General features: G+C 37.9%; 2 protein-coding genes across 9 annotated transcripts in view; both read left to right on the top strand.

Annotated features, from left to right (window-relative positions):
* The window catches only part of arhgef3 (Rho guanine nucleotide exchange factor (GEF) 3), a 136,339-nt gene extending 133,092 nt beyond the window's left edge, over positions 1-3,247 (top strand). For all 4 annotated transcript variants that reach the window (XM_022682227.2, XM_022682229.2, XM_022682228.2 and 1 more), the window contains one exon: positions 517-3,247. In XM_022682227.2, the coding sequence (XP_022537948.1) occupies positions 517-851 (335 nt within the window). In that variant the 3' untranslated portion in view covers positions 852-3,247. The remainder of the gene's footprint in view (positions 1-516) is intronic.
* Positions 3,248-10,856: 7,609 nt separating this feature from the next.
* tasora (transcription activation suppressor a) overlaps positions 10,857-27,133 on the top strand; it is a 35,026-nt gene continuing 18,749 nt past the window's right edge. For 4 of the 5 annotated variants that reach the window (XM_049471872.1, XM_049471873.1, XM_022682226.2 and 1 more), the window contains exons 1-14: positions 10,857-11,298; positions 17,054-17,199; positions 17,663-17,755; positions 19,210-19,285; positions 19,371-19,462; positions 20,013-20,144; positions 21,863-21,996; positions 22,097-22,128; positions 22,580-22,685; positions 22,788-22,891; positions 23,946-24,052; positions 24,247-24,319; positions 24,426-24,503; positions 25,784-26,410. In XM_049471872.1, coding sequence (XP_049327829.1) covers positions 11,064-11,298; positions 17,054-17,199; positions 17,663-17,755; positions 19,210-19,285; positions 19,371-19,462; positions 20,013-20,144; positions 21,863-21,996; positions 22,097-22,128; positions 22,580-22,685; positions 22,788-22,891; positions 23,946-24,052; positions 24,247-24,319; positions 24,426-24,503; positions 25,784-26,410 — 2,035 coding nt within the window. In that variant the 5' untranslated portion in view covers positions 10,857-11,063. The remainder of the gene's footprint in view (positions 11,299-17,053; positions 17,200-17,662; positions 17,756-19,209; positions 19,286-19,370; positions 19,463-20,012; positions 20,145-21,862; positions 21,997-22,096; positions 22,129-22,579; positions 22,686-22,787; positions 22,892-23,945; positions 24,053-24,246; positions 24,320-24,425; positions 24,504-25,783; positions 26,411-27,133) is intronic. The other variant, XM_049471871.1, reaches the window with a different exon arrangement.

Below are 27,133 nucleotides of genomic sequence, written 5' to 3'. Positions count from 1 at the left end.
CTTATAAGTGCTAGTTTCTCTTATGACCAACAGGTCTCTGAGATCCTCTAACAAGGGACTTTTGGTGGTCCCTAAAATTAAACTGACACCAAAGGGAGATTGTGCCTTCGCTGTGTGTGATCCTAAATTATGGAACAGTCTGTCTTTAGATATCAGACCATCTGAATGTACTGCATCCTTTAAAAGAACGCTTAAAAAAAAAACTTACTTTTTGGCTTTTGAGAGCAATCGTAAGAAATGTGCCTACTTTTTCTTATATATATATATATATATATATGCTTTGATGCTACTCAGAGTCTGACTTCACCCTCCTTGTGTTGTGGCATCGCCAGTGATGGGGGATATACAGCTGAGTAGCAGCTAAATGAGTGGAATAGTTGGCTTGAAATTTTGTTGTAAACAGATACAGTGAATATCACTATGAGTAATGTTCTAATCCATATTAATTATGTACATCTGATTCCCTGTAAAAGTATGGTTTCTCATACTATACCGTCTTCTCTCTTTTCTCTCCAGCCAAGAACTTTTTCCGGGTGACGTACCGCAGCGGGGGGCAGCTCCACACGCACTCCTTCCAGGCCAGCGACGCCTTCAACAAGCAGCAGTGGCTGAACTGCATCCGGCAGGCCAAAGTAGCGGTGGGCCCGGAACCCCCCAGGAGTCTGCCGCAGTCTCCCTCAGGGCTTACGGCGCCCTCTCAGGACAAAACGGAGGAGCGCATGGACCAAAGCGACAGCGACTCCTCCGACTGTAGCATGGACACTAGCGACCCGGGCGGAGAGGCGACGGAGCCCAGTGACTGCCCGCTGATGGAGCACACGGACTTGATTGGTACACCTGTGGAAGTGTGAGGAAGATCATGATGTACTGTACTGTAACGTGGACTATTTAACTCGCTGTCATCTCCGCTCGCTCACCAAGCAAAAACTTGTACAGTGTTGTTGTCAGAAGACGTGGAGAAGCTGTGGTGAAGTCACAGTGTGGTGAACTTCAGTGGAAGAGTGTAGAGGCCACACTTTCTTTCTTTCCTTCAAACTTTCTGTTCTGTTCCTTGTGTTCCTTCTTTTGCACCTCACTTCTTTTCACTTTTCACTTTTCTTTCTCTGGTTTGATTTTGTGCCTTTCTCTTTCTCACAAACACACACGTGGTGCGTTCACATGTGTGTGTGAACCTAGTTCTCTGGTGAAAGACTGTAAAGGGTCCTAAATATCTCTACAGTGTCTCGTCCTGTGGTTTATATTTTGTCTGTCTAAGAGCTGAAAACTCAAGATGGCACCCTGTTTGACCTTCTGTGTCTGTGTCTGTGTGTGTGTATATATATATATATATTTTTTCTTTTCTTTTCTTTTCCTTCTTCACCACTTTTTTCTTCCCATGCACAGCCTACTTTTACTTTTCACACCAAACTGCTTGGTCTACCACCACTCCCACACCTGCTCCCTGTTCCACTGCACTATTACTACTACTACTACTACTTGTGGCCTCTGAGAGGAAAGATTCAGATTCTATTTAAAGATGTATTATATTTATGTTGATGAGCGTGTTGCGTCTGCCGTAAATCACCCAGACAAAACGACCAGCGGAATGTTTTCACTGACAATCAAGAACGTTTGGAGTTGGAGGGCGTCTCGCAGTGTTCTTCTCGTGACGTTTCTACTGTGATCTGAGAGGATCAGAAGCTACACAGAGACTGACAGACGGACGGATATTGCGTACCAGGAATACAGCATAGAAGAAGGCAGCATTATAGGTAATAATGATCGTTACCGGCAGTGTCTGGCTAGAATTGTCCTGGTGGAATGTGGACTGAATGGACTCACGAAGATCGAGATTGTACGCACCGAGCTGTGGCCAGTGCCGTTCTTGCCGTTCCTTTTTTATTGCTGTTATTGCTGTTCCTACAGAACTGCGACAGTGACAATCTATCAACCTGGATGGACGGATGGAGCCAGAACATGGAAACAAGCCTCCTGTGAAGCACTTTGAGAAGTTTAACAAACAACAAAAAAGCAAGCATCCTTAGATGATTATTCTGGAAGATATTCAATCCACAGCTTGGATAATCCATGGTTTCCTCAATCATGGTTTCAGATCGAGCATCTAGACAACAGACAGATATACAGACAGACAAATAGACAGAAGGACGGATGGATGGATGGATGAATGGATGGATGGATGGGCGCTAGGTGTTTTTGTTGCTTGTCATGTTGAGATATATGCGAACATATAGTATGAGCTTGTGAACCTGTGTGATCAGCCCATATTTATATATACATATATATTATATATGTAATAATGTGGCAGCAGCAATTTATTTTTTATTTTGTAAAAAAAACAAAACAAAACCTGTAGCACTCGGTGTAAAAAAAAAAAAGTCGTGTGCCATGTGACTCCGCAGAGCAGCAGTCCACGTCGTCGTCTTTTACTGGGTGGTGTTTTTTTTTTTGTTCTTGTTGTGTATGAGTGTGTTGTGAGTTGAGAGTGTATGAAATGTGTGTGTGTATGTATGTATGTATGTATGTATGTGTGTGTGTGTGTGTGTGTGTGTGTGTGTGTGTGTGTGTGTGTGTGTGTGTGTGTGTGTGTTTGTTTGAGTGCTGAAACCAGTGTTTGGTATGGCATCATATGATGATCATCATCATCATCTTCATCATCATCTATGGCTGCACCTCAAAAAAAAAAAAAAAAAAAACTAAGCAAAACCGAATCCATTGCCAAAAAGTGTTTAAAACGTTTTTAAATCGAGAAAAGTTCGTGCGAGTCCTTCGAACGTACGTGGGGTTAGTTTTCGTATTGTCACGCGTTTGAGGAATCCACGTTCGCCAGGTTAATAATCACTATTAAAATGTTAAAATCCGTGAAACAGAAAAAGCAGTATATGGTTTTTAACGTCTTCTTTATTTTTTCAAAGAAATGTATTTAAAAAAAAAATCGATGCAGTAGGATGATGTTTATTTATAGCTTTGTTTTTTTTCACCTGCCCTAAATATTGCGTTCTGTTATCAGGGGTTGCTCACGGAAAAAGGAAGTGTAGGAAGTATTACTGGAGGTAAACGAGTGGAATGGTTTGGAATTCGAGTGATGGATCTGAGGTGATTTGGGGGGGAAAAGATCTCAGAGAGTATTCTTATAGCCATACTGAGAGAGGGTTTGGAAAGTAACAGCATGTTTATACTGATGGAAAGGCTGGAATTCGCTGGAATGTGTGTAATGTTGAAAGTATAAAATAAATGATTTTAAAAAATATATATTTGTGTTTTCTGTTTTTTTTCTAATTCTAACTATTATATTGCTCTTCATTGGTATTGGTGCCTTTTATAGTACATTCATACTGCAGCCAAGCCTGTTGCAACCAGACAAGTAAACCAATCAATTGCCTAGGGCTCCCAGACAACAACTGATTATAAATTTAATGGAACAACAAACTGTATGAGCTCCAATTTAAATTCTCTGACAGTCAATGAAGGAAATCAAGGAGGCTCCTCCCACTAGTGCTGACAGTAGCCAGTGAGGTTTGTCATTCCTGCAGCTGGCAAAATATGAACCCTCAGCAAACACAAAGCTAGAAAAGATATTTGAGGCTTAGATTTTTTTTTTTTTTTTTTTTTTGCTGTGGCCAATTTAGCTTGGGGGCTCCAATGCATTTTTTGCTCATCCTCCCACTGTTTCCTATGGAGTCACACAGAGGAGTCTGGGAAGTTTTGGCAGCACATGCGAGAAAAAGTGCGTGGATAAATGTTGCAATTGTTCTAACTTTATGCCAATAAGAAGCGAGTTTCTCTGGCCTGTAGCCAATCAGCACCCTGAGGAAATGTGAACTTATTAGTATGAGAAAATGAGATGCTGCTAAAGCTAAGCTAGATTTGACTTAACTAATAATAAAACGTGAAACGTCCTGACAGTTTCCACCAATCAGTGATGGTTTGGATAAAGAGTCATGTCTGTCATCTGCTGGTGTTGATCCACTGTGTTTTATTATCAAGTCTAAAGTCAGTGCAGTTTTGTTTTCCCACAAAATCTTACAGCACTTCATATCTTACAGCTTCCCTCTGCTACTGACAACTTTTATGGAGATGCGGATTTCATTTTCCAGCAGGACTTGGCACACTGCCCACACTGCTAAAAGTACCAATTTGTCTTATATAATATTCTAATTCTTTTAATGTTGTTGAGTATGGCTTACAGACAATGAAACACAAAAAATCAGTTTCTAAAAAATTTTTTACACTTAAAATAGATCACTCTCTGTGTGTTTAATACATCTTTATAATATATGAGTTTCACATTTTAAACTGAATTACTGAAATAAAGTAAGATGAGTTTTGTTATGTTAGTTGTGTAAAGCTTGGAATCATGTTACAATTCCAATAGAATCCAAAACTCGGAGTCCTCTAGTGAAAATGAACATGTATTTCTCAGTATTTTATGATGTATCTACCTTTTGCATTAATGACAGTGTGAACTCTTCCCAAGCCAACTCACTGCTCACTATGATAATTGTAATAATCCATTAATAAAAAAGGGAAGGGAATGTTCTGAAAGGATGGAGGAAATATGTCTCTCTGTTAATTAGCTCTGAGCTCTAATGAGCGGGTGAATAATGCAGGAGTACTCTCAAGAATTCTTCTCCCTCTCGTTTTTTCCTGTCACAGCCTCTACTAAATGTTTTAAAGAGCAGATAATGAGAGATGAACCTGCGGCCCACAAATCTGACTCTTTAACAGTAATGGTCTCATCTTTCCAGGAAAGCAGGACCCCTCAAAAGCTAGCCCCATGTGAACCCGCTGACCAATACATTAAATCGACTGTGTAGCATTTAATCATTTTAATCATGCTTGATGTTGCTACTCATAATTTACAGCTCTAGAAAAAAAAGACCATTAAAAATGATGAGTTTCTTTGATTTGACCAAATTGAAAACCTCTGGAATATAATCAAGAGGAAGATGGATGATCACAAACCATCAAACCACCAAACTGAACTGCTTGAGGTTTTGCACCAGCAGTAAAGCAGCATAAAGTTATCCAAAAGCAGTGTGTAAGACTGGTGGAGGAGAACATGATGATGCCAAGCTGCATGAAAAAAAATGTGATTAAAAACCAGGGTGGAATAGATCAAATGTTGATTTCTGAACTCTTAAAACTTTATAAATATGAACTTGTTTTTTTCTTTGTATTATTTGAGGTCTGAAAGCTCTGCATCTTTTTTTTGTTATTTCAGCCATTTCTCATTTTCTGCAAATAAATAAATGCTCTAAATTACAATATTTTTATTTGGAATTTGGGAGAAATGTTGTCTGTAGTTTATAGAATAAAACAACAATGTTAATTTTACTCAAACATAAACATATAAATAGCAAAATCAGAGAAACTGATTCAGAAACTAATAGCAGCTATAAAGGCCTTCCTTTTTGTCAATATACAGCATAACATAAAAAAGAGCCTTTTATATTTCTGGACCTGGATTTGCCATTATGTTTTCTTGATATAATGATATACACTATACTGCCTAAAGGTTTTGCTCACCTGAATGCTGAATTTAACTGGGACATGTGAGGTCTACAGTTCTTTGGCTGTTGTTGTGGGTCTTTTGTGACCTCTTGGATGAGTCCTCTCTGCACTCTTGGGGAAATGTTGGTCGGCCAGCCACTCCTGGGAAGGTTCACCACTGTTCCAGGTTTTTACCAAGTTTTGGAGTCACAAAACTTTAGAAATGGCTTTATAACCTTTTCCAAACTGATATATCTCAATTACTTTCTCACTTAATTGTGAACTTATTTAAATATTGGCATTATGTCTAGCTTTTGAGTATCTTTTGGTCTACTTCACTTTCTCAGGCAGGTCCTATTAAAGTGATTTCTTGATTGAGAACAGGTGTATCGGTAACCAGGTGTGGGTGTGGCTAGAGAAATTGAACTCAGGTGTGATTAATCACAGTTAAGTTATGTTTTAACTGGGGGGCAAACACTTTTTCACACTTTTTGTCTACCTTAATAATAAAAACTTTAATTTAAATGCAAAAAAAAACACTTTTTTACACCTGTGTATATGACTAGATTCATCATTAAACACTGGTGAACTTAAATTAGCTGTAGTTCTGGTAAAATTATAAATTATAAATAATTAGCTTCATAAACTTTACCAAACATATCTGTTTTGACTGAGGGGTTTTATTTTGGGTAAGAGGAAGTATGAGTATGAGTTCAATACTGTGGGTGTTTTAAGTGTTACAGCTGCGTTTCTTTTCTTGAGATAAAAAGGGAGCTTTTGTCTCCCTCTATTGGTTTTATTTCAATTGTGTGAATACATAAAAATATAAAAATTGAGATGACTAGTTTCTCTGATTTTGCTATTTATAGGTTTATGTTTGAATAAAATGAACTTTGTTGTTTTATTCTATAAACTAAAGACAACATTTCTCCTAAATTCCTCACAAAAATATCGTCATTTAGAGCATTTATTTGCAGAAAATGAGAAATGACTGAAATAACAAAAAGGAAGCAGAGCTTTCAGACCTCAAATAATGCAAAGAAAACAAGTTAATTTTTATAAAGTTTTAAGAGTTCAGAAATCAATATTTGGTGGAATAACTCCTGGTGGTTTTTAATCACATTTTTTTTAACATGCATCTTGGCATCATGTTCTCCTCCACCAGTCTTACACACTGCTTTTGGAGAACTTTATGCTGCTTTACTCCTGGTGCAAAAATTCAAGCAGTTCAGCTTGGTGGTTTGATGGTTTGTGATCATCCATCTTCCTCTTGATTATATTCCAGAGGTTTTCAATTTGGTAAAATCAAAGAAACTCATCATTTTACTGATCGTTTATCATATTTTTATAATGGAATTGTGAGTTTTATCATTTTTGGAATAGTCTACATTTGTTTAATACACAACACTGCGTATGTTAATAAGATTTTGTACTGTAATTGAAATTAAACCATGACACCCTCTGGATGCATTTATTTGTGTTAATAATGAAGGTTTAAAGATTAATTCACTGCTGAAGATGCGGATTTTTCAGCTACACAAGCTTTTTGGTTAGTAAAATCAACACGTTGCTTTTAGACCGTTTTTATTTAACACTTTTATACATACTGGGTTTAGTGTTTTTTTTATTGTTAGTTTTGGGAATGTTGCTTTAACTGTTTCCATAATCCTTTCTGTTAATTTTCGTCTAATTGGGAACGTTATGTGAGAAATGTTCTAATAAATGTTCTTGGCTACCTACCTGGAACCTTTTTAAACATTGTTAACCCTTGTGTGGTGTTCGGGTCTGTGGGACCCATTTTCATTTTTCATCAAATGATACAAAAAAAAATATTTTTTCTAACTCAAACTCATTTTTGGTGAAAAACATATATCAAAACACATTTTCGATAAACACACACTGTACACACCCCCGCCCAACACACACACACACACACACATTTATATTACATACAGTATGTTTGGCCCAGGGCTAATAAACATTGCTTCATTTGTAAATTTGAAACTAAACAAATTTTCTACTCATATCTTGAGTTTAATTCATTTTCTTTTACATTTTATAAAAAAAAAATAATAAAAAAAAGAGTAGCACTTTTTAAAAGAAATGTAACATAAGAAAGGTAAAGGGCAAATATTAACCATGTAAGCTGTTTATATTGCTTGCAATTTAGGTGAAGCGAGCATGTGTAAAGCATTTTAATGTAAATTTGCTTAATTTTGCTGAATTAAATACAAGTAACAAAGTAAACAAGTAACAAAAATATGAACACCACACAAGGGTTAAATGTTTTTATAATGTATATTCTGTTAGCTCGTTTTCTCATTCAGACCCTCAGTCTGAATCCAGATGTTTTTTTTTTTTTTTGGTAAGTTTGTTTGGGGAAGATCTGATCTGAAGTTTGCAAACTGCTCTGTGTTTAACTCCTTCAGGTCCTGCTGTTAATACGCTTGTTTAAAGTCTGGTCTTGCGGCTGGAAAATAACGAGCTCTGGCTTCACAGCAGAGGTTGCATCAGCCAGGATTGTTTATCTGCTGTATATAAGTGTGATTGTCAGGTAATTAGGGCCAGGGGGAATAATTGTGCAAATGGCAACCTCAGAGGATCAGATCTCTGCCAAGAGCAGTTGTTAAGCTTTGTGTTCTACAGTACATCAATGTATATATATAATCATAATTATAACAATTGTATTCTTTTGTTTGCATAATGGAACACAGGCTATTTTTTGTTTATATTAAGAATATTACGATCATATATTATAAATATAACATAATATATATCAATAGTGTACCTACCATACTATACACCTCCTCTTTTAATATGCATTGACATCATTGCTTATACTAGTGCATCTCAAAAATAGGAATATCATTAATCAAGTAACTTTATTTAAATCATTTAAAATGTGAAACTCATATATTTAATAGATATATTACACACAGAGTGATCTATTTTAAGCTTTTATTTCTCTTATTGTTGATGATTATGGCTTACAGCCAATAAAACCTAAAAATCTGTGTCTTACAAAATTAGAATGCTATATAAGACCAAGTCCTGCTGGAAAATGAAATCCTCTATTAAACCATCACTGATCATCAGTCAATTTTACATTTCATTTAAAGGAAATCAAGGGAGCAGAGTCTGGAGGAAGAGTGGAGAGACACACAGTCCAAACTGCTCGAGGTCTAGTGTGAAGTTTCCACCAATCAGTGATGGTTTGTTTAGAGAGTCATGTCTGTCATCTGCTGCTGTTGATCCACTGTGTTTTATTATCAAGTCTAAAGTCAGTGCAGTTTTGTTTTCCCACAAAATCTTACAGCACTTCATATCTTACAGCTTCCCTCTGCTACTGACAACTTTTTAATAGAGATGCTGATTTCATTTTCCAACAGTAACAATTGGTCTTATAATATAATATATAATATTCTAATTTTCCGAGACACTGATTTTTGGGGTTTTCATTGGCTGTAAGCCATAAATAATCATCAACAATAAAAGAAATAAACGCTATATAATATATGAGTTTCACATGTTGAACTGAATTACTGAAATAAAGTAACTTTTCAAAGATTTTCAGCCTATAAAAATCCTCCTTGAACGCTCAAATTGCACTGAGAAGACGGTTAAGTCCATGATGCAATCGAAGACAACAAAGGCAGACAGCATATGGCCAGGCTACTCCTGTGGGCCAGGCTTCATTGTCAAGGTTTTCCCCTTGAGAATAAACTGCCTCATGTTTCTCTCTGCCCCCTCAGGAGAGTTCCAGCAGTGCCACACTGCCAGCCTGTATGAAAGCAGCTACCTGTCCAGGTGCTTAATTGCGCCAAACTGCTAAATACAGGTTAGTTATATGGCAGCTGGTTGGAAACAAAGCATTGTAGGGTTGTTTAAAGGTCGTAAATATTGAGAGTGAACGTGTAAAATGTATAAATGTGTGTTGGGTTGATGGGTATTTCTTTGCTGTAATAATGATTCTTGGTAATAAAACATATATCATTGAAAAAACCTGTTAATTTCTCTTTAAAACTGAGCCACATTTGTTAGAAACATGCATGTGTGGGATGAGCAGCAGAGCTGAGTATGTGCTGAGGTATGTGCACTCATAACACATTTGCCAAATCTTTTTTGCCAATGCACTTAAAGATAATTTCAAAGTTTTTTTGACTGACCTTCAGTTCTTGCCATAATATGGATTAGAAAAGAAAAATAATCTCAAAATAAACCTTTTATTTATTGTCAGTTGAATGTATAACAATAAATTGTACAAAAATATAATAAATAGTGCACACTTAAGAGACAAGAAATTCAAGTAATTAACTCTTGATGAGTTCAGCACAGCTGTTAACTGAAAGCCTGAATTCCAGGTGACTCTGCTTTCAAAAAGCTGACTAAGAAAATCTAAGCAAGATGTGCAAAACTGTCTAATAAGCAAGAGATGCTACTTTAAACCACTATAGTAAACCACTATTACTATATAATAGTGATCTATTTTAAGTGTTTATTTTTTAGATTGTTCATGATTATAGTTTACAGCTAATGAAAACCAAAATTGGTACTTTTGGCAGTGTGGTCAGTGTGCCAAGTCCTGCTGGAAAATGAAATCTGCATCTCCATAAAAGTTGTCAGTAGCAGAGGGAAGAAGCATGAAGTGCTGTAAGATTTTTTGGGGAAAACAAAACTGCACTGACTTTAGACTTGATAATAAAACACAGTGGATCAACACCAGCAGATGACATGACTCTCCAAACCATCACTGATTGGTGGAAAATTTACCGATGATCAGTGATGGTTTGTCAACTGCTGGTTCTACAACTCTTGAAAAAATAAGAGATCACTTTAAAATGATGAGCTGCTTTGATTTCACCAAATTGAAAACCTCTGGAATATAATCAAGAGGAACATGGATGATCTGCTTGAATTCTTGCACCAGGAGTGGCATACATTTATTTAAAAGCAGTGTGTAAGAGTGGTGGAGGAGAACATGATGCCAAGATGCATGATGCAAACTGTGATTAAAAAACAAGTTTATTCCAGGAAATATTGATTTCTAAACTCGTAAAACTTTATGAATATCAACTTTTTTTTTTTTTTTATTATTCGAGGTCTGAAATCTCTGCGTATTTATTGTTATTTCAGGCTTTTCTAATTTTCTGTAAATAAATGCTCTAAATGACGAGATTTTTATATGGAATTTGGGAGATATGTTGTCTGTAGTTTATAGAATAAAACAACAATTTTCATTTTACTCAAATATTAACCTATAAATAGCAAAATCAGAGAAACTGATTCGGAAACTGGAGTGGTCTTTTTTTTTCCAGAGCTGTATATTAACAGAATAGCAGCTCCTACCTCAGCCAGCAGGGGGCGTCGAGACGCAGCGTCATGACGTCACCCCTCCCTGGTGGCATGGCGGCTGCTGGGTGAGAATGTGGGCAGTGTGTGTGTGAGAGGGAGTGTGTGTGTAATGTAGAGTGTGTGGAGTGTGTGAATCAGGGCTGTGGGAGGAACGGTTCGCGGGGAGGTGAAGATAAAGCGGCTGATGTCTGAGGAGAATTAGCTGACAACTGAACCCAGAAATGGAGCGGCAGCGGCGGCTCTCCAGCGCGGCCGAGCTGCTCTCCAACCAAGATGGCGAGCGGTCCGACGGGGACGAGGAGCTGGCGGCTGGGTTTGAGGACGTTTCCGAGACGCACAGGAGCCGCGGGTCCGACGCCAAGCCCGGGGGACCCTCTGCGCTTTCTAACCGGCTGGCGGACGAACCCCCGCGGCTCAGCTTTCCGAGGATACCGAAGAGGAACAAGGAGAAGAGAGGTGCTATGTTTTGAAAATGACTAATTCGGCGGTCCACCTTAAATCGTGCGGCAGTTTCAGTCAGGCGCCCGCAGCCGCTGTACTGTGGCTGTGTCAACTGCAGCGGTATTTAAGGTGGACTGGGAAATTCGAACGTGCTGTTGAGAAGTGTTGTTTTTTTTTAGGCAGCGACTACTACAAAATACGCTTCTAAATTGCCGTTTATAGACATTTTCACCTTACCAACCAACACCAATACCAGCTAGCCACCACTCTGCAACACCTCAGCAACCACCTAGCAACACATTAGCAGGCACTGCCAGTACAATAACAAACATATTAGCTAGCAACACCTCAGCAACCACCTAGCAACACATTAGCAGGCACTGCCAGTACAATAACAAACATATTAGCTAGCAACACCTCAGCAACCACCTAGCAACACATTAGCAGGCACTGCCAGTACAATAACAAACATATTAGCTAGCAACACCTCAGCAACCACCTAGCAACACATTAGCAGGCACTGCCAGTACAATAACAAACATATTAGCTAGCAACACCTCAGCAACCACCTAGTAACACATTAGCACTCACTGCCAGCACAATAACAAACATATTAGTTTTGCAACTACTTTGCAACAGCTTAGCAACCACCTAGCAACACATTAGCAGGCCGTGCCAGTACAATAACAAACATATTAGCTTTGCAACTCTTTTGCAACAGCTTAGCAACCACCTAGCAACACATTAGCAGGCACTGCCAGTACAGTAACAAACATATTAGCCAGCAACACCTCAGCAGCCACCTAGGTTAGCAACACACTAACAACATGTTAGCGACCACCTCCCTTACAACACCTTATGAGGCACTCACTGCCAGTACAATAACAAACATATTAGCTAGCCACCACTTTGCAACACCTCAGCAACCAGCTAGGTAAGCAACACACTAGTAACCAACATAGCATTATAGACATACCTCAGTATACCAGCCACTTAGTACACATTAACATTTTCCCTCACATTTCTCTTCATTTTCTGTGACATATTCACCTTACCATTCAACCGCAAAACCTAACATCAACATATAGCAACCACCCAGCAACACCTTAGCAGCGGCTGCCAGAACAATAACAAACATATTAGCTAGCAACCATTTTGCAACACTTTAGCAGCTGCTACAATTGCCATTACAAACATAGGTATATTTATTAGCTAACCAAAACTTTGCAACACCTCAGCAACCACATGGTAACACCTTAGCAGCGCTGCCAGTGCCATTACAAACATATTAGCTAGTGACCCCTTTGCAACACCCTAGCAACCACCTAGGTTAGCAATACACTAGAATCTGTCTCTGAAACGCCTCACATATACGCACATTGATATGTGTATTAATGTCACCTACTTCACCTACAGCAAAAAAACTCATATTAGAGAGACGAGAGACTCGTAGCTTTATAAAGGGAAATTGATGAGTTTGTTAGCAGCTCATATGTGGAGCATCTTTTGCTGGAGTGGAGAAACAGTAAACAGCTTGTCTGAAGTTCATGCTCAGGTCAAGGAGGTGAAGAAAAAAGGACAGGCGGTTTGCTTTTGCTGTTTTTTTGCAGCTATAGCTGCACAGCTGCACCAAGAGATGTGTGGGTTCGAGAGCGAAGCATGTAGCGCTAATGCTAATGCGTAAAAGCATTCATGTCGCATGTCCATGGATTGGATATGTATCTGATTTAGGACCACATTTGAAAGTGATTTCAAATCTGATTTGTAAAAATCTTATTTGGCACGTTCACACAGCCATAAAAAAAATCTGATCTAAGCCACATTGGGCAAAAAATCTGATTTGTGTCACTTCAGTCTGGTAATGTGAACATAGCCTTTAAGTGTTTATTGTCTTGCCTTCATCACAGTAGGTGATCTGCTCCAAGTCCACACCCATTCCCCACACCTGGGGAGATTCTCCTCAGGCAATTCAGGCATGTTTGTCCCTATTGTTTGACTGGAGTCTTTCTGCTTGGTTGAGACACCTCACCCAACAAGCCGGCTTCTACCTGATGGAGGTTTTAATGAACAACTGAGGAATGTAGTGCTACTGTACTAATTCAGTATATTAGGTGCATATTGGATGAATATTGAACAGGTACCTTTTTGTTTTGTTTTTTTAAGTGCAACTGAGTAAAAAAAAAGTTCAGCTCAGTTGAATAAAATTTTCTATACATTACCAGTAAAAAAACACACACCTTCTCATTGAATTATTAACATTTTTTTTTTCATTTTATTTAGTTTTTTTCCTGCATTGTACACTGCCTGGCCAAAAAATAAGTCACCACCTGGATTTAAGTAAGTAAATGATGTGGGGGTGGTTGGTTGATGCTGCAGTTGGTCTGCAGGTTTAGGTTCAGCAACAGTATGTGCTGAAAGAATGAGGTCAGCTGACTACCTGAATATACTGAATATAGACCAGATTATTCCATCAATGAATGATGATGTCAGGATTCATGGTGCTGGAATTGTGAAAGAGTTCAGAGTTCAGGGAGCATGAGATCATCATTTATCATTTTCACACATGGATTGAGAGAGAGTTCACCACAGAGTCCAGATCTTAACCTCATTGAGAATCTTTGGGATGTGCTGGATGGAGAAGAGCTGCTTTGTGCAGCTGTCAGACTCTACCATCATCAATGCTGCTGCAAGAACTTGGTAAAAAAAAATATTGCAACACTGAATTGAAATAAATCTTGTGACATTGCAGAAGCTTATCGAAACAATGTCACAGTGAATTTGTGACGCAATCAAACTAACGAAATATTAGAGTGTGTGACCTTTTTTTGTTGACCAGGCAGTGTATATTCACACTAAAGTCATGCAGACTGTGAAGGAAGGAACATATAAGGAATCTTATAGTAAGCTCAACCAAAATATTCTCTGAGGCATTGAAGTGCGCTTTTATCTGTGGTGCTGTTAAAGGCCAATAAGAATGATATTATATTATATATTATATATTATATAAATAATCAGGATGTTTCACTAGATGTTTGGGGTGTAACGGTATACGAGACTTGTGGAACCAATGAACGTAACCCGGAAAGTGTAGCTGTAGCACGGTTGCTGTTAGCAACTTGCTACTGACCTAGCTGTGCCGAGAAGTTTAGCTCTGACTGGAAGTTGGAGCACACGAGCAGAGAGCGCAGAAACACAGCTCATTCAAACTGTCTACACACCATTTCTGCACTGCCATAGGAAACTAATGGTCAGCTGTCGCTTTCCAGTGTGAACGCAGGGTTAGGCGCTCGTACTGTGTCTGTCTCGCTCTCTCTATTGATCGCGCTGTCTGTCTCTCTCTCTCTCTCGCGCGCTCCCTCTCTTTTGCTCGTGCTGTCTGTCTGTCTCTCTCTCTCTTACTCTCGCTTTTGCTTGTCCCGTCCGTCTGTCTCTCTCACTCGTGCTTTTTGTCTGTCTCTCTTTCTTGCTTGCTTGCGCTCTCTCTCAATTTTAACAAATTGATATTTCTTAAAAAGTACCCAAACACTAAAATGCATCCAGTAATATGTAGGCCTGTCATGATAAAAACATTTTTCTGGACGATATATATTGTCCCAGAAATTATTGTGATACACAACATTGTGGTGGCATAAAGCTTAGATCAGGCCCTAAAATACAGGCCCCAGCCCATGCACGCTCTGCCCGAGCCCAAACTGCTCCATAAACTGTCATTATGAGCCAGAGCCTGATTTAAACCTGACGTTTATTAAGTAGGGTATTAAAACTGAGCTTTTTAAAAGAAATCGGTCTGTTTGAATAAGCAAAACTGTTCAGAATGCTGATATTTAACATTGCAACACTGAAGAAGCATAGACCTATTATTTAAGATTTTTTTTTATTAAGAACAGATGGTCGGATAAGTTCTGGGTAATGTCCAGTACAACCTGGGTAAAGTTAAACGTTACCACATGCACATTTGGTGGTGAAACTGTGTCTGGCATGGAAAATCTCATGCTTTGGTAATGTCTGGACATGATTTAGACTTAGTCTGTAGTTCACATGTGTAAACAATTTAAATGATACATATCGGAAGAGAACTTAGCCAGGTTAGCTGTCTGGGACAACCACAGATGTCTATGACCTCTCCAGGGATTGCCAGCTGCCAATCCCTTGATGATGGATCAACTTCTAGGCAGCTACGCCACCTGGGAGCTCTACCTTAAGCACAATTGAAATTGCATGTAGCTTCTAGGTTACATGCTGAGGTCTCTTTATCACTTGCTCTTATGAATGATTGGTAAAACTTGAAAACTTTATACAAAAAAAGAGAAATAGAATACAAGTATTTGGGTGGGGATCACATAGTGCAAGTGGCATTTGGGTAGTAGGGGTGTGTGGTGATGTATTTAAAATGGCAGCATATATACTAGTGCATCTCAAAATATTGAGTATCACTTAATTTAGTTATGTGTGATCTATTTTAAGCGTTTATTTATTTTATTATTGATGATTATTGCGTGCAGCCAATGAAAACCCAATAATCAGTGTCTCAGAAAATGTGAATATGATATAAGACCAATTGGTATTTTTGGTTGTGTGGGCATTGTGCCAAGTCCTGCTGGAAAATGAAATGCAAAATACTTTTGAATGGGAAAATACACTGAGCGCCTAATGCTAATGCTGCTTCAGCCCCGGTGCTGAAGAACTAAACTGAAACTCGTGAATACCACTGCAATTTGGCGGAGTGGCTTTACTGCTTTATACAACCTGACTGATTAAATTAATACATAAGACTGACCGGATTATAAGGCACACTGGTGATTTTGGGGTGCTCCTTATAGTCAGAAAAATACGGTGCTTCAAGGAAGGACAAGCAGTAAACTGGCAGCAGGTCATGGGCACCCAAGACTCGACAAGTAATGCGACAAGCCTGTGTGGTCTGATAACAAAGAACCAAAGGAGTACAAAATTATGAAAGTTCAATCACGATATGATAGAAAGTAGAAATAGGCCGATCTGTGTTTTTGGGCCAGATCACAGATACAGATCAAGGGTGGGCCTAGATGCCACAATTATGCCACATAGATGGCAGGCAAACTTGGTACAGTTCCCCCTAATAATGGCCACCTCTAAACAAAAATAGAAAATCTAAGCTGACTGCAAATAAATGGAATAAAAACAGCAGTGCAGTTTTGTGTGGTTAGTGGTGTTTGTTAGCTCTGCTACTCATTGTATGGTCTGAATGGTGCTCTCTGGAGAGAGCAGGATTATTGTGTTAGTAGGGTTAAAATGTTCCATCTCTTTCCACCATGAAGTGAATTAATATTACACGTGTGAACTGCAGAAACAGCTAAACAAACTCGAACTCGGGACTTCCTGTGAGGGAGCAACAGTGCAACAGTTTCTACAGCACTGCTGTAAACCTAAACTCCCTATATATAGGAGCACCAAGCAGTCCAGTGGTCTAAAGCGCTGTCACTTTGATCGGGAGATCTGCCTGAAAAGAAACACAAGAGAATATGAAAGTACTAAATATAAATATATAAATCTAGAAAACTAAGATTAGAGAAGACATGGTTCCCCAGTATGTATGACCATGGATATTGCACGTAGGTTGATAAATAGGTAAATAAATATTGCACAAAAAATAATGATTTAAATTGTTAATTTTGATATAGTACACAGCAGGGCACTGCAACATAAATGTCATGTATAATTGCGTAAAAGTGTTACTGTTTGTAGTGATTAGTCTATCCATACTGACTGGATTTCTCTCTCTCTCTGGTTTTAGCTCTGTTCCAGTGTTTGAACTCAGTCTCCAGAGAGTTTGGTGAAATAATGAAAACCATCACCTCCAGCTACAAAGACCCTTCTTCAGCTGGAAACTTCATTTACACCAAACCTCGCCTGGTCCACAGTGAACTTCTGGAGAAAGAGGTCAGTGCAGATTCATTCGGATGAATATTCTTCATAGTTAAATATGCCACTATGATCGAGAGATCACTGGTTCGAATCCTGGTCATGCAGCTTACCATCGGCTGGCAGAGCCCTGAGAGAGCACAATTGGCCTTCCTGATTTAAGCTAGAATTTGTGATGAAATTAATTTTATTTATTTATTATATTAATTAAAATGGCTCATTATTACTAGAAATGAGAATTACAACTACAATTTAAAACTTATTTTATAAACTGGCTTATATATGTGTAATTAGTAAGTGAAATGACTAATTATAACTAGGACTAAGAATTATAAGAACTACAATTACAAAAAGCAAATGGATTATTAATTAGTTATTATTAATCAGGTTGCTCGTCAGGTTAGTCTTTTTCTCAGAGGATGATCTGTTGATTTATGGTGAAGTAATTACTGTATATCTTTGTATGCTTTTTAATGTGCAGTTCATAGAGAAGAGGAAAGAGCTGAAGCAGGATGGACGCACAGATAAAGAGCTGGCTGAGGCTTTCTGTTTCCTGCTTTGTGACGCCCACAAGGTAAGAGTTTATACTTTAAAGTCATCTAATAAAAGTTAGTTAGACTTTTTACATGGTTTTAATGCTTATTAGGATTATCATCCCATAATAAGGAGAGAGAAAATCATTTAAAAACTTTGAAATGCAGAATATAATGGGTAATTAATTTGTCTGCATTGGATAAACCATGGATCATATGCTGCAAAGAGCTACAGTCCCCTCCAGAATTATTGGTCATTAAGTAATGTCAATCCCTTTATTTATTATTTTAACATTTGGGTTTTACGTTAAAAGATGAAAATGAGACAAAATATCAACATTTTGGCTTTTATTGTCAGATATTTACATTCAGAAGATAATGTATATTAGGAATAAACCATGCAAGCTCAAGCCATGATACTACCTCCACTGTGTTTCACAGATGAGCTGGTATGTTTGGAATCATGAGCAAATACTTTCTTTCTCCAAACCATAGCATTTTCATCACATTTCTCATAAGAAAAATGGGTGGGTTCAGAAAGGAGGTGCTACAGTATCTTCTGAACTGTATATCAGATCCAGATATGAATACCTGCAAATAAAAGCTGAAATGTTGATCTTTTGTCTACAGCAGAAAAAAATCCAATTTGCCAATATTCCAATACTTTTGGAGGTAACTGTATCATGAATTCTTAAATATATTTTTACATGCATCACTTCCTCCATTGACTACCAACTTATCAGTGTTAATTAGGGGTAAGCGATATGGCCCTTAAATAATATCACGATATTTCATGGTATTATCGCGATAACGATACTCTTGACGATATGACGAAATACTGAATTTAAAAAATGATTTCAAGAATACACTACTGCACCAAAATAAATATTAAATTTGATATGATATGGCACACAATAAATTGATCAGATTTGTAACAGAAGTCAATGATCCAGAATGTCATGGCACTAATAATGCACTCCAAATATCTTCATATATCCAGGATTAAATAAAAAAATGAATGATCCTGGACAGAATCTGTTTCTAGTAGATATATAATGGGTAATAAGAACAGTGGGAATTTTGCTTTTGCTAAAAACAGCAAAAAAGGTAGTCAGAGTGGGTGATAATTAGGAGTGGGTGATATGGCACCATATTCCAGGGTATAATATATCGTTCACGATAATTTTTTTTTGGCGATATTATCGTGTACGCTATGATATGGCACACCTTTAGTGTTAATGTTGATTTAATTGTTGTTATTTAGTAGTAATCACTAATAATGTGTTAAAGTTGTGAAAAAGCTAATGGGCATATTTTTGAGCAATGTTAATAATATTGTGCTGTTGTGTTGATTTTTTTAACTTTGTTGAAATAAAATGATCACAAAACAACATTTAATTTAATAACAGAGTGCTATAAAAGTGCCTACATTGTTTGAAAAAAAAGTCTTTAAAACGTTAAACCCGTTTATTTAATAATCACTTGTTGTTTGCAGGTTCCTTTGGTGTGTGAGAAGGGTTTGTCAGTTGGCAGCAGCGGCTGGTTAAACATTTTAGGAAATCCATCTAAAGGTAAAAGTGAGATGAGAGAGCATTGTCTGTATTGTTGTGTTTAAGGGTAATATATGTCTAATGCTAATATCCTCTCCTGATCTAGGAGTTTACCTCTCTCAGTTCTCTGACTTGCTCCAAGCTAGTCCCCATGAGCCTGGCTTCACTGGAGAGATGATCATCTTTAAAGTCATGAAGGTGATTATTAGTTATTAAAAATATCATTGTTCCGGTTAGGGGTGGGCAACATGGCTCTAAAATAATATCAGGATATTTCATGGTATTTTCACGATAACGATACTTTTGGCGATGTGACAATTATTATTTTAATTATTTAGAATTGTATTATTGCATGCAATATGATATGGCTAACTGAGATATTTAAAAAAGTAATTTTATCAGATTTGTAACAGTCAATGATCCAGAATGTCATGATACTAATTATAATGCACTCCTCCAAATATCTCCATATATCCAGGATTAAAGGAAAATAAATGATACTGGACAGATATAATCTGTCTCTAGTAGATATATAATGGGAAATTAGAACAGTGTGAATTTTTATTTTGCAAAATTAGGTAATTAGGGGAGGGTAATATGGCACGATATTTCAAGGTATAATATCGTTCATGATATTCCAATTTTTTTAGCGATATTATCACGTACGATACGATATGGCACACCCCTAGTTCCGGTTATACAATATCTTATACGCTTTTTAATTGAACTTTTTCTCTGGTTTTCTCAGGGTAAAGTGAAAAGCATACACGACAACATGTCGAGAATGTTGGACCCCACGCCCAAATTTGACAGTCATTTCTCCAAGAATGCCAACCGGGTGACCTCCCTACAGTCCTTCAGAGCGTTCGAGTACACTCAGGTACTTTACGCTTATTAACCCTTTTATAATCTAGATTCTGTATACTTACTTATGTTCCTTGTCCTGAGTAGGGTTGGGTATCTTTTAAAATTTTCAAAACCGATACGATACTTTGAATACTTTTTTTTTTTATACATTTTTCTAAATTGTAACCAAAAAATTCAAAAAAAAAAAAAAGATCATTCTCATGCAACATATTTATTTAACAGCTGACCTGAGACTCCATCTTTCTGGATTTTGTTGGAACAAACAGTTTGAGCATGTTTGTGGCAGTCTGTTTTATTTTTTTTCTAATCTGAAAGCAGAAGCATTTATGGGTTGAGAAGAATAGGGATTAAATATTGTGTTTAATGGTACCAGTGTGCTGGAATAACCATCAGTCCCTGCTAAGTTTAATTTATTCATTCTAAAAACTGGGGCCACAGGTCACTTTTTTTTGCGCAAATTCTTCTTCTGGCCACATCCCGCGTCTTTACGTACTTACGTCACATGTACAGCCTTTAAAAGAGGATCCGGCTCAGTTTTACAGAACGCGAGCGGCTGGTGGAGCAATGGAGACTTCAGAAGAGGAAACTCAGAGCTCAGTAGCTCATTTACTCATAATAAAACCAAAGAAATGAAGGAGTGAAGATTCTGACTGAGAGCTCTCTCTCTCTCTCTCTCTCTCTCTCTCTCCCTCTCCCTCTCCCTCTCTCTCTCCCTCCCTCTCTCTCCCTCCCTCTCTCCCTCCCTCCCTCCCTCCCTCCCTCCCTTACACTCTCTGACTGAACATAACCTGGAATCGGATTCATCCACTCTGAAACGAGACCGCATCACACCCACCCAGTTTAAAATGATTCTTCGTATGCTTGATGCAATTACTTTAAACTACAAATATTTTTCCTACTCTTATTTTGCATATTAAGCGTTTAAGTTTTCATTTTTTTTATATATAAATTTAATTGTTAGTTTTTGATGTCAATCACTTAAAATGTATTCTAATCATGATTCTTTTTTTAATGCTGCTAGTTCCTCTTTTTTTGAGAGGGGCAGTAATAATAGTGTAGTGTGGTTTAGGTCAGGTAGCCTTTTTTTTAGTTTTATTTTTTTACTGTATTTTACTGTGGTTGTATCTGTGTGCGCACACTGTGTTTGGTGCATCGAAAGTATTGAAAACAAGTACCACTTTTTCTAGGCCTGTAACAATAAATAATTCTATTTATTTATGTAGGATATTTAAACATTTTATATCAAGACCTTTTTTTAACAATTAAAACTATTTTTTCTCTATTTAAAGGAGAAATTCAGTGTGAAATGGACTTGGGTTGTAGTGAAACATAATAACGAGTGTGAACTTTGGTTGAATAGCCCACCTCCGTTTTCCTTCAGCATTCCCAAATTCAGCGTTTTTAGCTGATGCTCCCAAAAGGTATAATAATCTAGTGATTGGGGCATAGAGTTACCTATGCAAAGAAATGGCTTTTTTTACTCCACCCTACAAGCTCAAAGAAGCTCCACACTTCATTGGTAGAATTCTGAGAGCCCTGACATTTATAATGCGGCATTGAGAGCTTAAAAACTGCACAGATGTACAGTTTATTAAAATTTAAAGAATAAAGGGCGTTAGTAAATTTGAGTATAGCAGGTTGAGATTTTTTACTATTTATTTATTTATCAGTTTGTTTTAGGAGCTTAATTTATAATATATCACTGACTCTCTTGTTGTTTTGTCTCTGCAGCAATACTTCTACGAGTATGTTGATTTTGAGCTCACGTCGCGGCCGAGGCACGTGTGTCCGTACGCTGTGGTTACCTTTCAGTTTAAAGGCAAAGAGTCGATAACGGTGGGTCCCAACCCCCTGCCTCTGCAAAGGTAAACCAGGTGTACTTTAATCCTTCAGCTCCTAACTAACAAGCTTCTGGTGAAGCTGCTTTAATGTATTTATTTATTAAATTTTTTTTTTATCTTAAAGGTCAGAGAGCTTGCCTTCTGGAACGGGTAGAGGTCAGTTAAAATTCAGTTATTATATTCAGTTTATATATTGTTTTAAAACATTAATGGTTGGTTTCCAAGACATTGATTTAGCCTACTCTATTGCTCGACTTTACAGCACTGTCTTAAATGTAGATACCAAAATTATGGCGGTTGATATGATACCTACTTAAATATATTAATACCGATACTGAAATGATACCATGGCAAAAAAAAGTTCAACAATGTAATGATGTTTATACTTAATTGTAAGTAAGAACATATTAAGTTAACTGTCGGTTAGCTGCAAATCTCTTAAATTTAACTAACCCAAACCCTGTATATGTAGTTTAGAACTAAGCTTAATTCCTGCCTGGGAAACCAACCCAGAATGTTTAGTTTTTCCTGCTTTTACTTTTAAAATGTTCTTTTTTTTTAAATAGTCTTTGGTTTTGATCTTTCTAACATTTTTCCCCGGTGTTAGAGAAGTGTGGTTACGTGGTTTGGAAGGGGCAGTTTGTGAATGGAGGAAAGGAAGTGTACCACACGAGTCTTCGCTCCCTCTCTCATCCCTTCCTGCCGTTCAAGCTGTAAGTGTTTGCCTTATTTTAATGCCAACTTATCAAATTACACTAGTAACGCAGTTTTGATAGCGTTGGTTTTGCTGATGAGGGTGTGACATCACGTTGCAGGCCTGATCGAGTGGAGATCGGGAAGGTGATGAAGCTGGATCAAGTGAAGGGGATCATTTCTTCTTCCTTTTTCTCCTGGGATCTTTACTCAGGCAGCCATGAAGGTGAGAAAAAAGTCAATGTGTTGGATTTTATGATCTGTTGGCTAATTAACATGTATGGATAGAGTAGAGCTAGAATCGGTGGAATAAGCAAAAAAAAATCAAAGAAAAATTAGCCAATCCTTCCTGCTGAACTGCTATAACTCAGTCATAATCTTTGGACATCTCTCTTTAAGTCATTCAGTTCATAGCATCTAAGATCTGGCCTCTGATTGGCCACTCCAAAAGGTTACACTTAGTTTTTTCTCAAGCCATTCTGTTGTTGACTTCATCCAGTGTTTTGGGTCATTGTCCTGTTGCAGTACCCAACTGATGTACAGACACAAGAGTTCCCTTATTATTTAATCTAGCACTATGAAGTTTTTATGAATGTTCTCAATGACGACATGAATGATCATACTTTTTTGTGTTATTATTTTATGAAAGTTAAATTTGTGTATTTTTATAGTACGTAGGGCTGCGCGATATATCGTTTAAGCATTTTTATTGCAACGTGTTCATGCGCAATAGTCACATTGCAGGATGTGCAATGTCATTTAAGGCAATTAAATCAAACACATCATGTTGCAATGTTTTGATTCTTGACACAAGAAGTAGATACACAGCACTGTCTCTGTGTCTGTGTGAGTGACAGCCTGCTGCTGCCTGAGAAGTGCGAGGGGGAGTCCAGCACAGTTTTCCAGCACAGATATTTGCAGTTACAGCTGAATTCACGCTTTTAGTCCCAGAAAAACAAACACTCTTATTTACCTTTTAAAAGCCATTTAAATGCATGATTAAAGGGCCGATTACTGTTGTTTTGCTGTTTTCCACGGGTTTTGAGTTGAGCTCGGTGCTGACCCAGTTCTTGATTGGTCCAGACGCGACATAGCGCATTGTTTAATATTGCGATATATGTATATACCGTCCAAAAAAAGAACATTTGCAATGTAAAATTGATCTATCTGTCTGTCTGTCTGTCTGTCACATTTTTCTGAAAGATTTATGCAGAAAACAATGACATGTATGTATGTATTCACTGCTGAAAGTTCTTGTGAACATACGGCTTGTTTTTCAGTGTTTAAGAGAGGGCTTCACTGCAGTCTGTTTGAGGTGGTGGTGGAGAAAAGCAAATCAGCGGAGAACCTGACTTTACTGTTCCAGAAACTAGAAGAGCAGGGACTGGTACGTTTTTATATATCTAAGATTTTGTTGGTATTTTAAAAGACAAAAAGACAAGCACCTATCTTTCTGAAGGCTGTAATTTTTAAAGATGTTCTTGTGACGTGAGAAACTAACAGAAACCTGTCTCATGTATATTTACACTATTAAACAAAATAACTGTCTAACCAAGCTGATCATTTGCCAACTGTGTGCAGGTGTTTGTGAATTCCGTGAATGACAGCGGTTTCCTGTTCCTGCTGTCTTCAAACCAAATGTCCAACTCAAGTGGTATGTAGTGCTTATACTATCAGATTATAAGTATATTAAATATTAGCCCAATTTCTTCAAGTTTGATTTAATAACCAGACCTTTTTAATGCTTTTTGGATTTGAAGAACGCCGGAGCGGTTGGAAAAAATCCTGTGGACAAGCTCTTTTTATTTATCGTCATTCTCGGGACGTGTCGCAGTTCTGTGAGTATTATAACTTCTTTAAAAATGTTCTCATTTGTTTATATTCCTTTTTTGGTAGGGAAACTATTGTGCATTGTTGTGAAAGTGTATTGAGTGGTATTAGAATTAAATATAATTAGAAAATAATAATAAAGGTTTCTAACCTTTTGTTGAATAGCCCACCTCCGCTCTCCTGCAGCTTTCTGGAATCTATTAATTTTGTGCTTTTGCCCAGCACTCTTTACAACAGCTATTCAACAAAGCTTAGTACTCTTTATCATGTTTTACTATAGCAAAAGTCCATTTTATACCGGAGTTCTCCTTTAAAGATGACATATTATGCAAAAAAAATAAAATAAATAAATCTGCGGAATCAAGATTTTGGCGTCAGTGATCATATTCTATTATGAGCCGTTTGAATGCTCCCTTATTGTGACATCACAATAAGAAAAACCTGCATAGAACCACCCTGGGACCATTATGAACCAGCTTCATTTTTTTAGTAAAGAAAAGTGTTAAAACTGAGCTTTTTAACTACAATTTTTAACAAGCTGAATGAATGAGGGAAATCTGTTCAGAATTATGTTAATGAACAGTGCAGCATGGAAGAAGCATAGGCTGTTATTTAAGCAAACTGTTAAACACAGCGTATTGCACATTTCCAGCAACTGAGATGTATATATGGTATATAGGCTTAAAAATAGAATATCAGAGGAATATCTGCTGATCACGGATGGCATATTTTGGCTAAAAATCTGACGGTAGCGACACTTGGCGATAGCCAATTGATCCTCCCATCTCTAGTTAAAAGCAAGTTTTTAAGGGTGCAGATCCGGAGATCGCTGGTTTAAATCCAAGTCATGCATCTTGTCATGACTTGTGCTGAGAGAGCACAATTGGTCTTGCTCTCTCTGGGTGAGTACAGTAGATGGTGCTCTTTCCTTCCCCTCATCACTCCTAGGGTGATGTGGATCAGCACAAGGCTGCATCTGTGAGCTGATGTATCAGAACCGAGTCACTGCTGCGCTTTCCTCCAAACGTTAGCGCTGTGATGCTACTCGGCAATGACAAGCTGAATCTTTAAAACCTGAAATATTTTGTTTATGCTGATTTTCTTTTTCCTGCTGCTGTGGTAGAAAGCAGCAAGTATTTCCACAAGTATTTATAGATTTTTATTTTATTTTATTATTATTTTATTTTTTACAAAAAACTCAAATAAGCATTATGCAACATTTATTGCAACACCATGTGCAAAAGGAATTTTAATCTATTGTTAATCTGTTAATATCTCCTTAATTCAGCATCTAAACCCCCTGCAGATGGCACCTCTCTGCTACCAGTTCCTCAGGACCCTGTAATGCCACATCTAGATAGCTTCATCCCAGCGTTCCACTACGCCCTCAGCAAGGTGCGCAGTAACCCTCCGTCTAACCTCGGCTCAGGGGTGGAGCAGCAGGCCCACGACTACCTCAGCAGCCTCCGCGAGGGCAAACTCGTCCACCGGGTCCGACTCGACTACGACCACAAGCTGGACGAGCGGGAGAAGCTGTTCCCCGCCCCCAGGCAGAAGTACAACTGGGAAAACTACGTGCGCTCCTACTTCTTCAGCCCTCACCTGTTCACCATGCCTGTGGAGAAAGCTAAGAACATGGTGGAGACGCTCCGCTACATTCCACCAGAGTCGAGTTCGGACATGGAGGCCACAGGTGGCATCGAACCTCATCAGGACCCTGAGAAACTGAAGCAGCTTCTGAAACTCATTCAGTTGAGTAAAGACCAGAAAGTGGCCAAGAAAGAGAGCGATTCTGAGGAAGGTGCCTCGGAAAGTCACGGCCTGAAGAGGAAGATAGAAGACGAAGAAAACGAGTTGAGTCCAAAGTGTCAGAAAACGAGTTCGCTTAACAACGGGAAACCTGGAGAAAGTAAAGGTAAGTTGAGTGTGCTGGTAGGAGTCTTATTAGAAAATGTCTTAAAATATCCTGATTATTTAGTGGTATTTATATGGTTTAATTAGTCCTGGAGAGTAAATTAATATGACCTAAAACATCATCAGAGTTTCACACCTAAAGTCCTAAAAGTAGATAAAAAGAATAGTCACATGGCAGTACGTGTGATGTCACTTAAATCAAATTAAATTAAACACGTCATGTAGCAATGTTTTGCTTCTTTGACACAAAAAGTAGATACACAGCGCTGTCTCTGTGTCTGTGTGAATGACAGGCTGCTGCTGCCTGAGAAGTGCGAGGGGGAGGGGGAGTCCAGCACAGCTTTTAAAGCGCAGATATTTCCAGTTACAGCAGAATTCACGCTTTCAATCCCAGAAAAACAAACACTCTTATTTACTTTTTAAAAAGACATTTAAATGCCTGATTAAAGAGCCGATGACTGTTGCGTTGCTGTTTTCCTAAAGTCCTAAAAGTAGATAAAAAGAACCCAGTTAAACAAATGACACAAAAACGTTATACTTCCTAGTTTGATGCATCTGATAAAATACAGCTCTGTAATAAAAAATAATGAGAGAGTTACTTTGATTTTACCTAATTGAAAACCTCTGGAATATAATCAAGAGTTAGATGGATGATCACAAGCCATCAAACCAAACTGAACTGCTTCAATGTTTCACCAGGATTAAAGCCATAAAATTATCCAAA

Source organism: Astyanax mexicanus, chromosome 24, assembly GCF_023375975.1.
Source record: "Astyanax mexicanus isolate ESR-SI-001 chromosome 24, AstMex3_surface, whole genome shotgun sequence".
Classification (NCBI taxonomy): domain Eukaryota; kingdom Metazoa; phylum Chordata; class Actinopteri; order Characiformes; family Acestrorhamphidae; genus Astyanax; species Astyanax mexicanus.
Note: the sequence above shows the minus strand (reverse complement) of the source record. Positions and strands in the feature narration are given on the sequence as shown.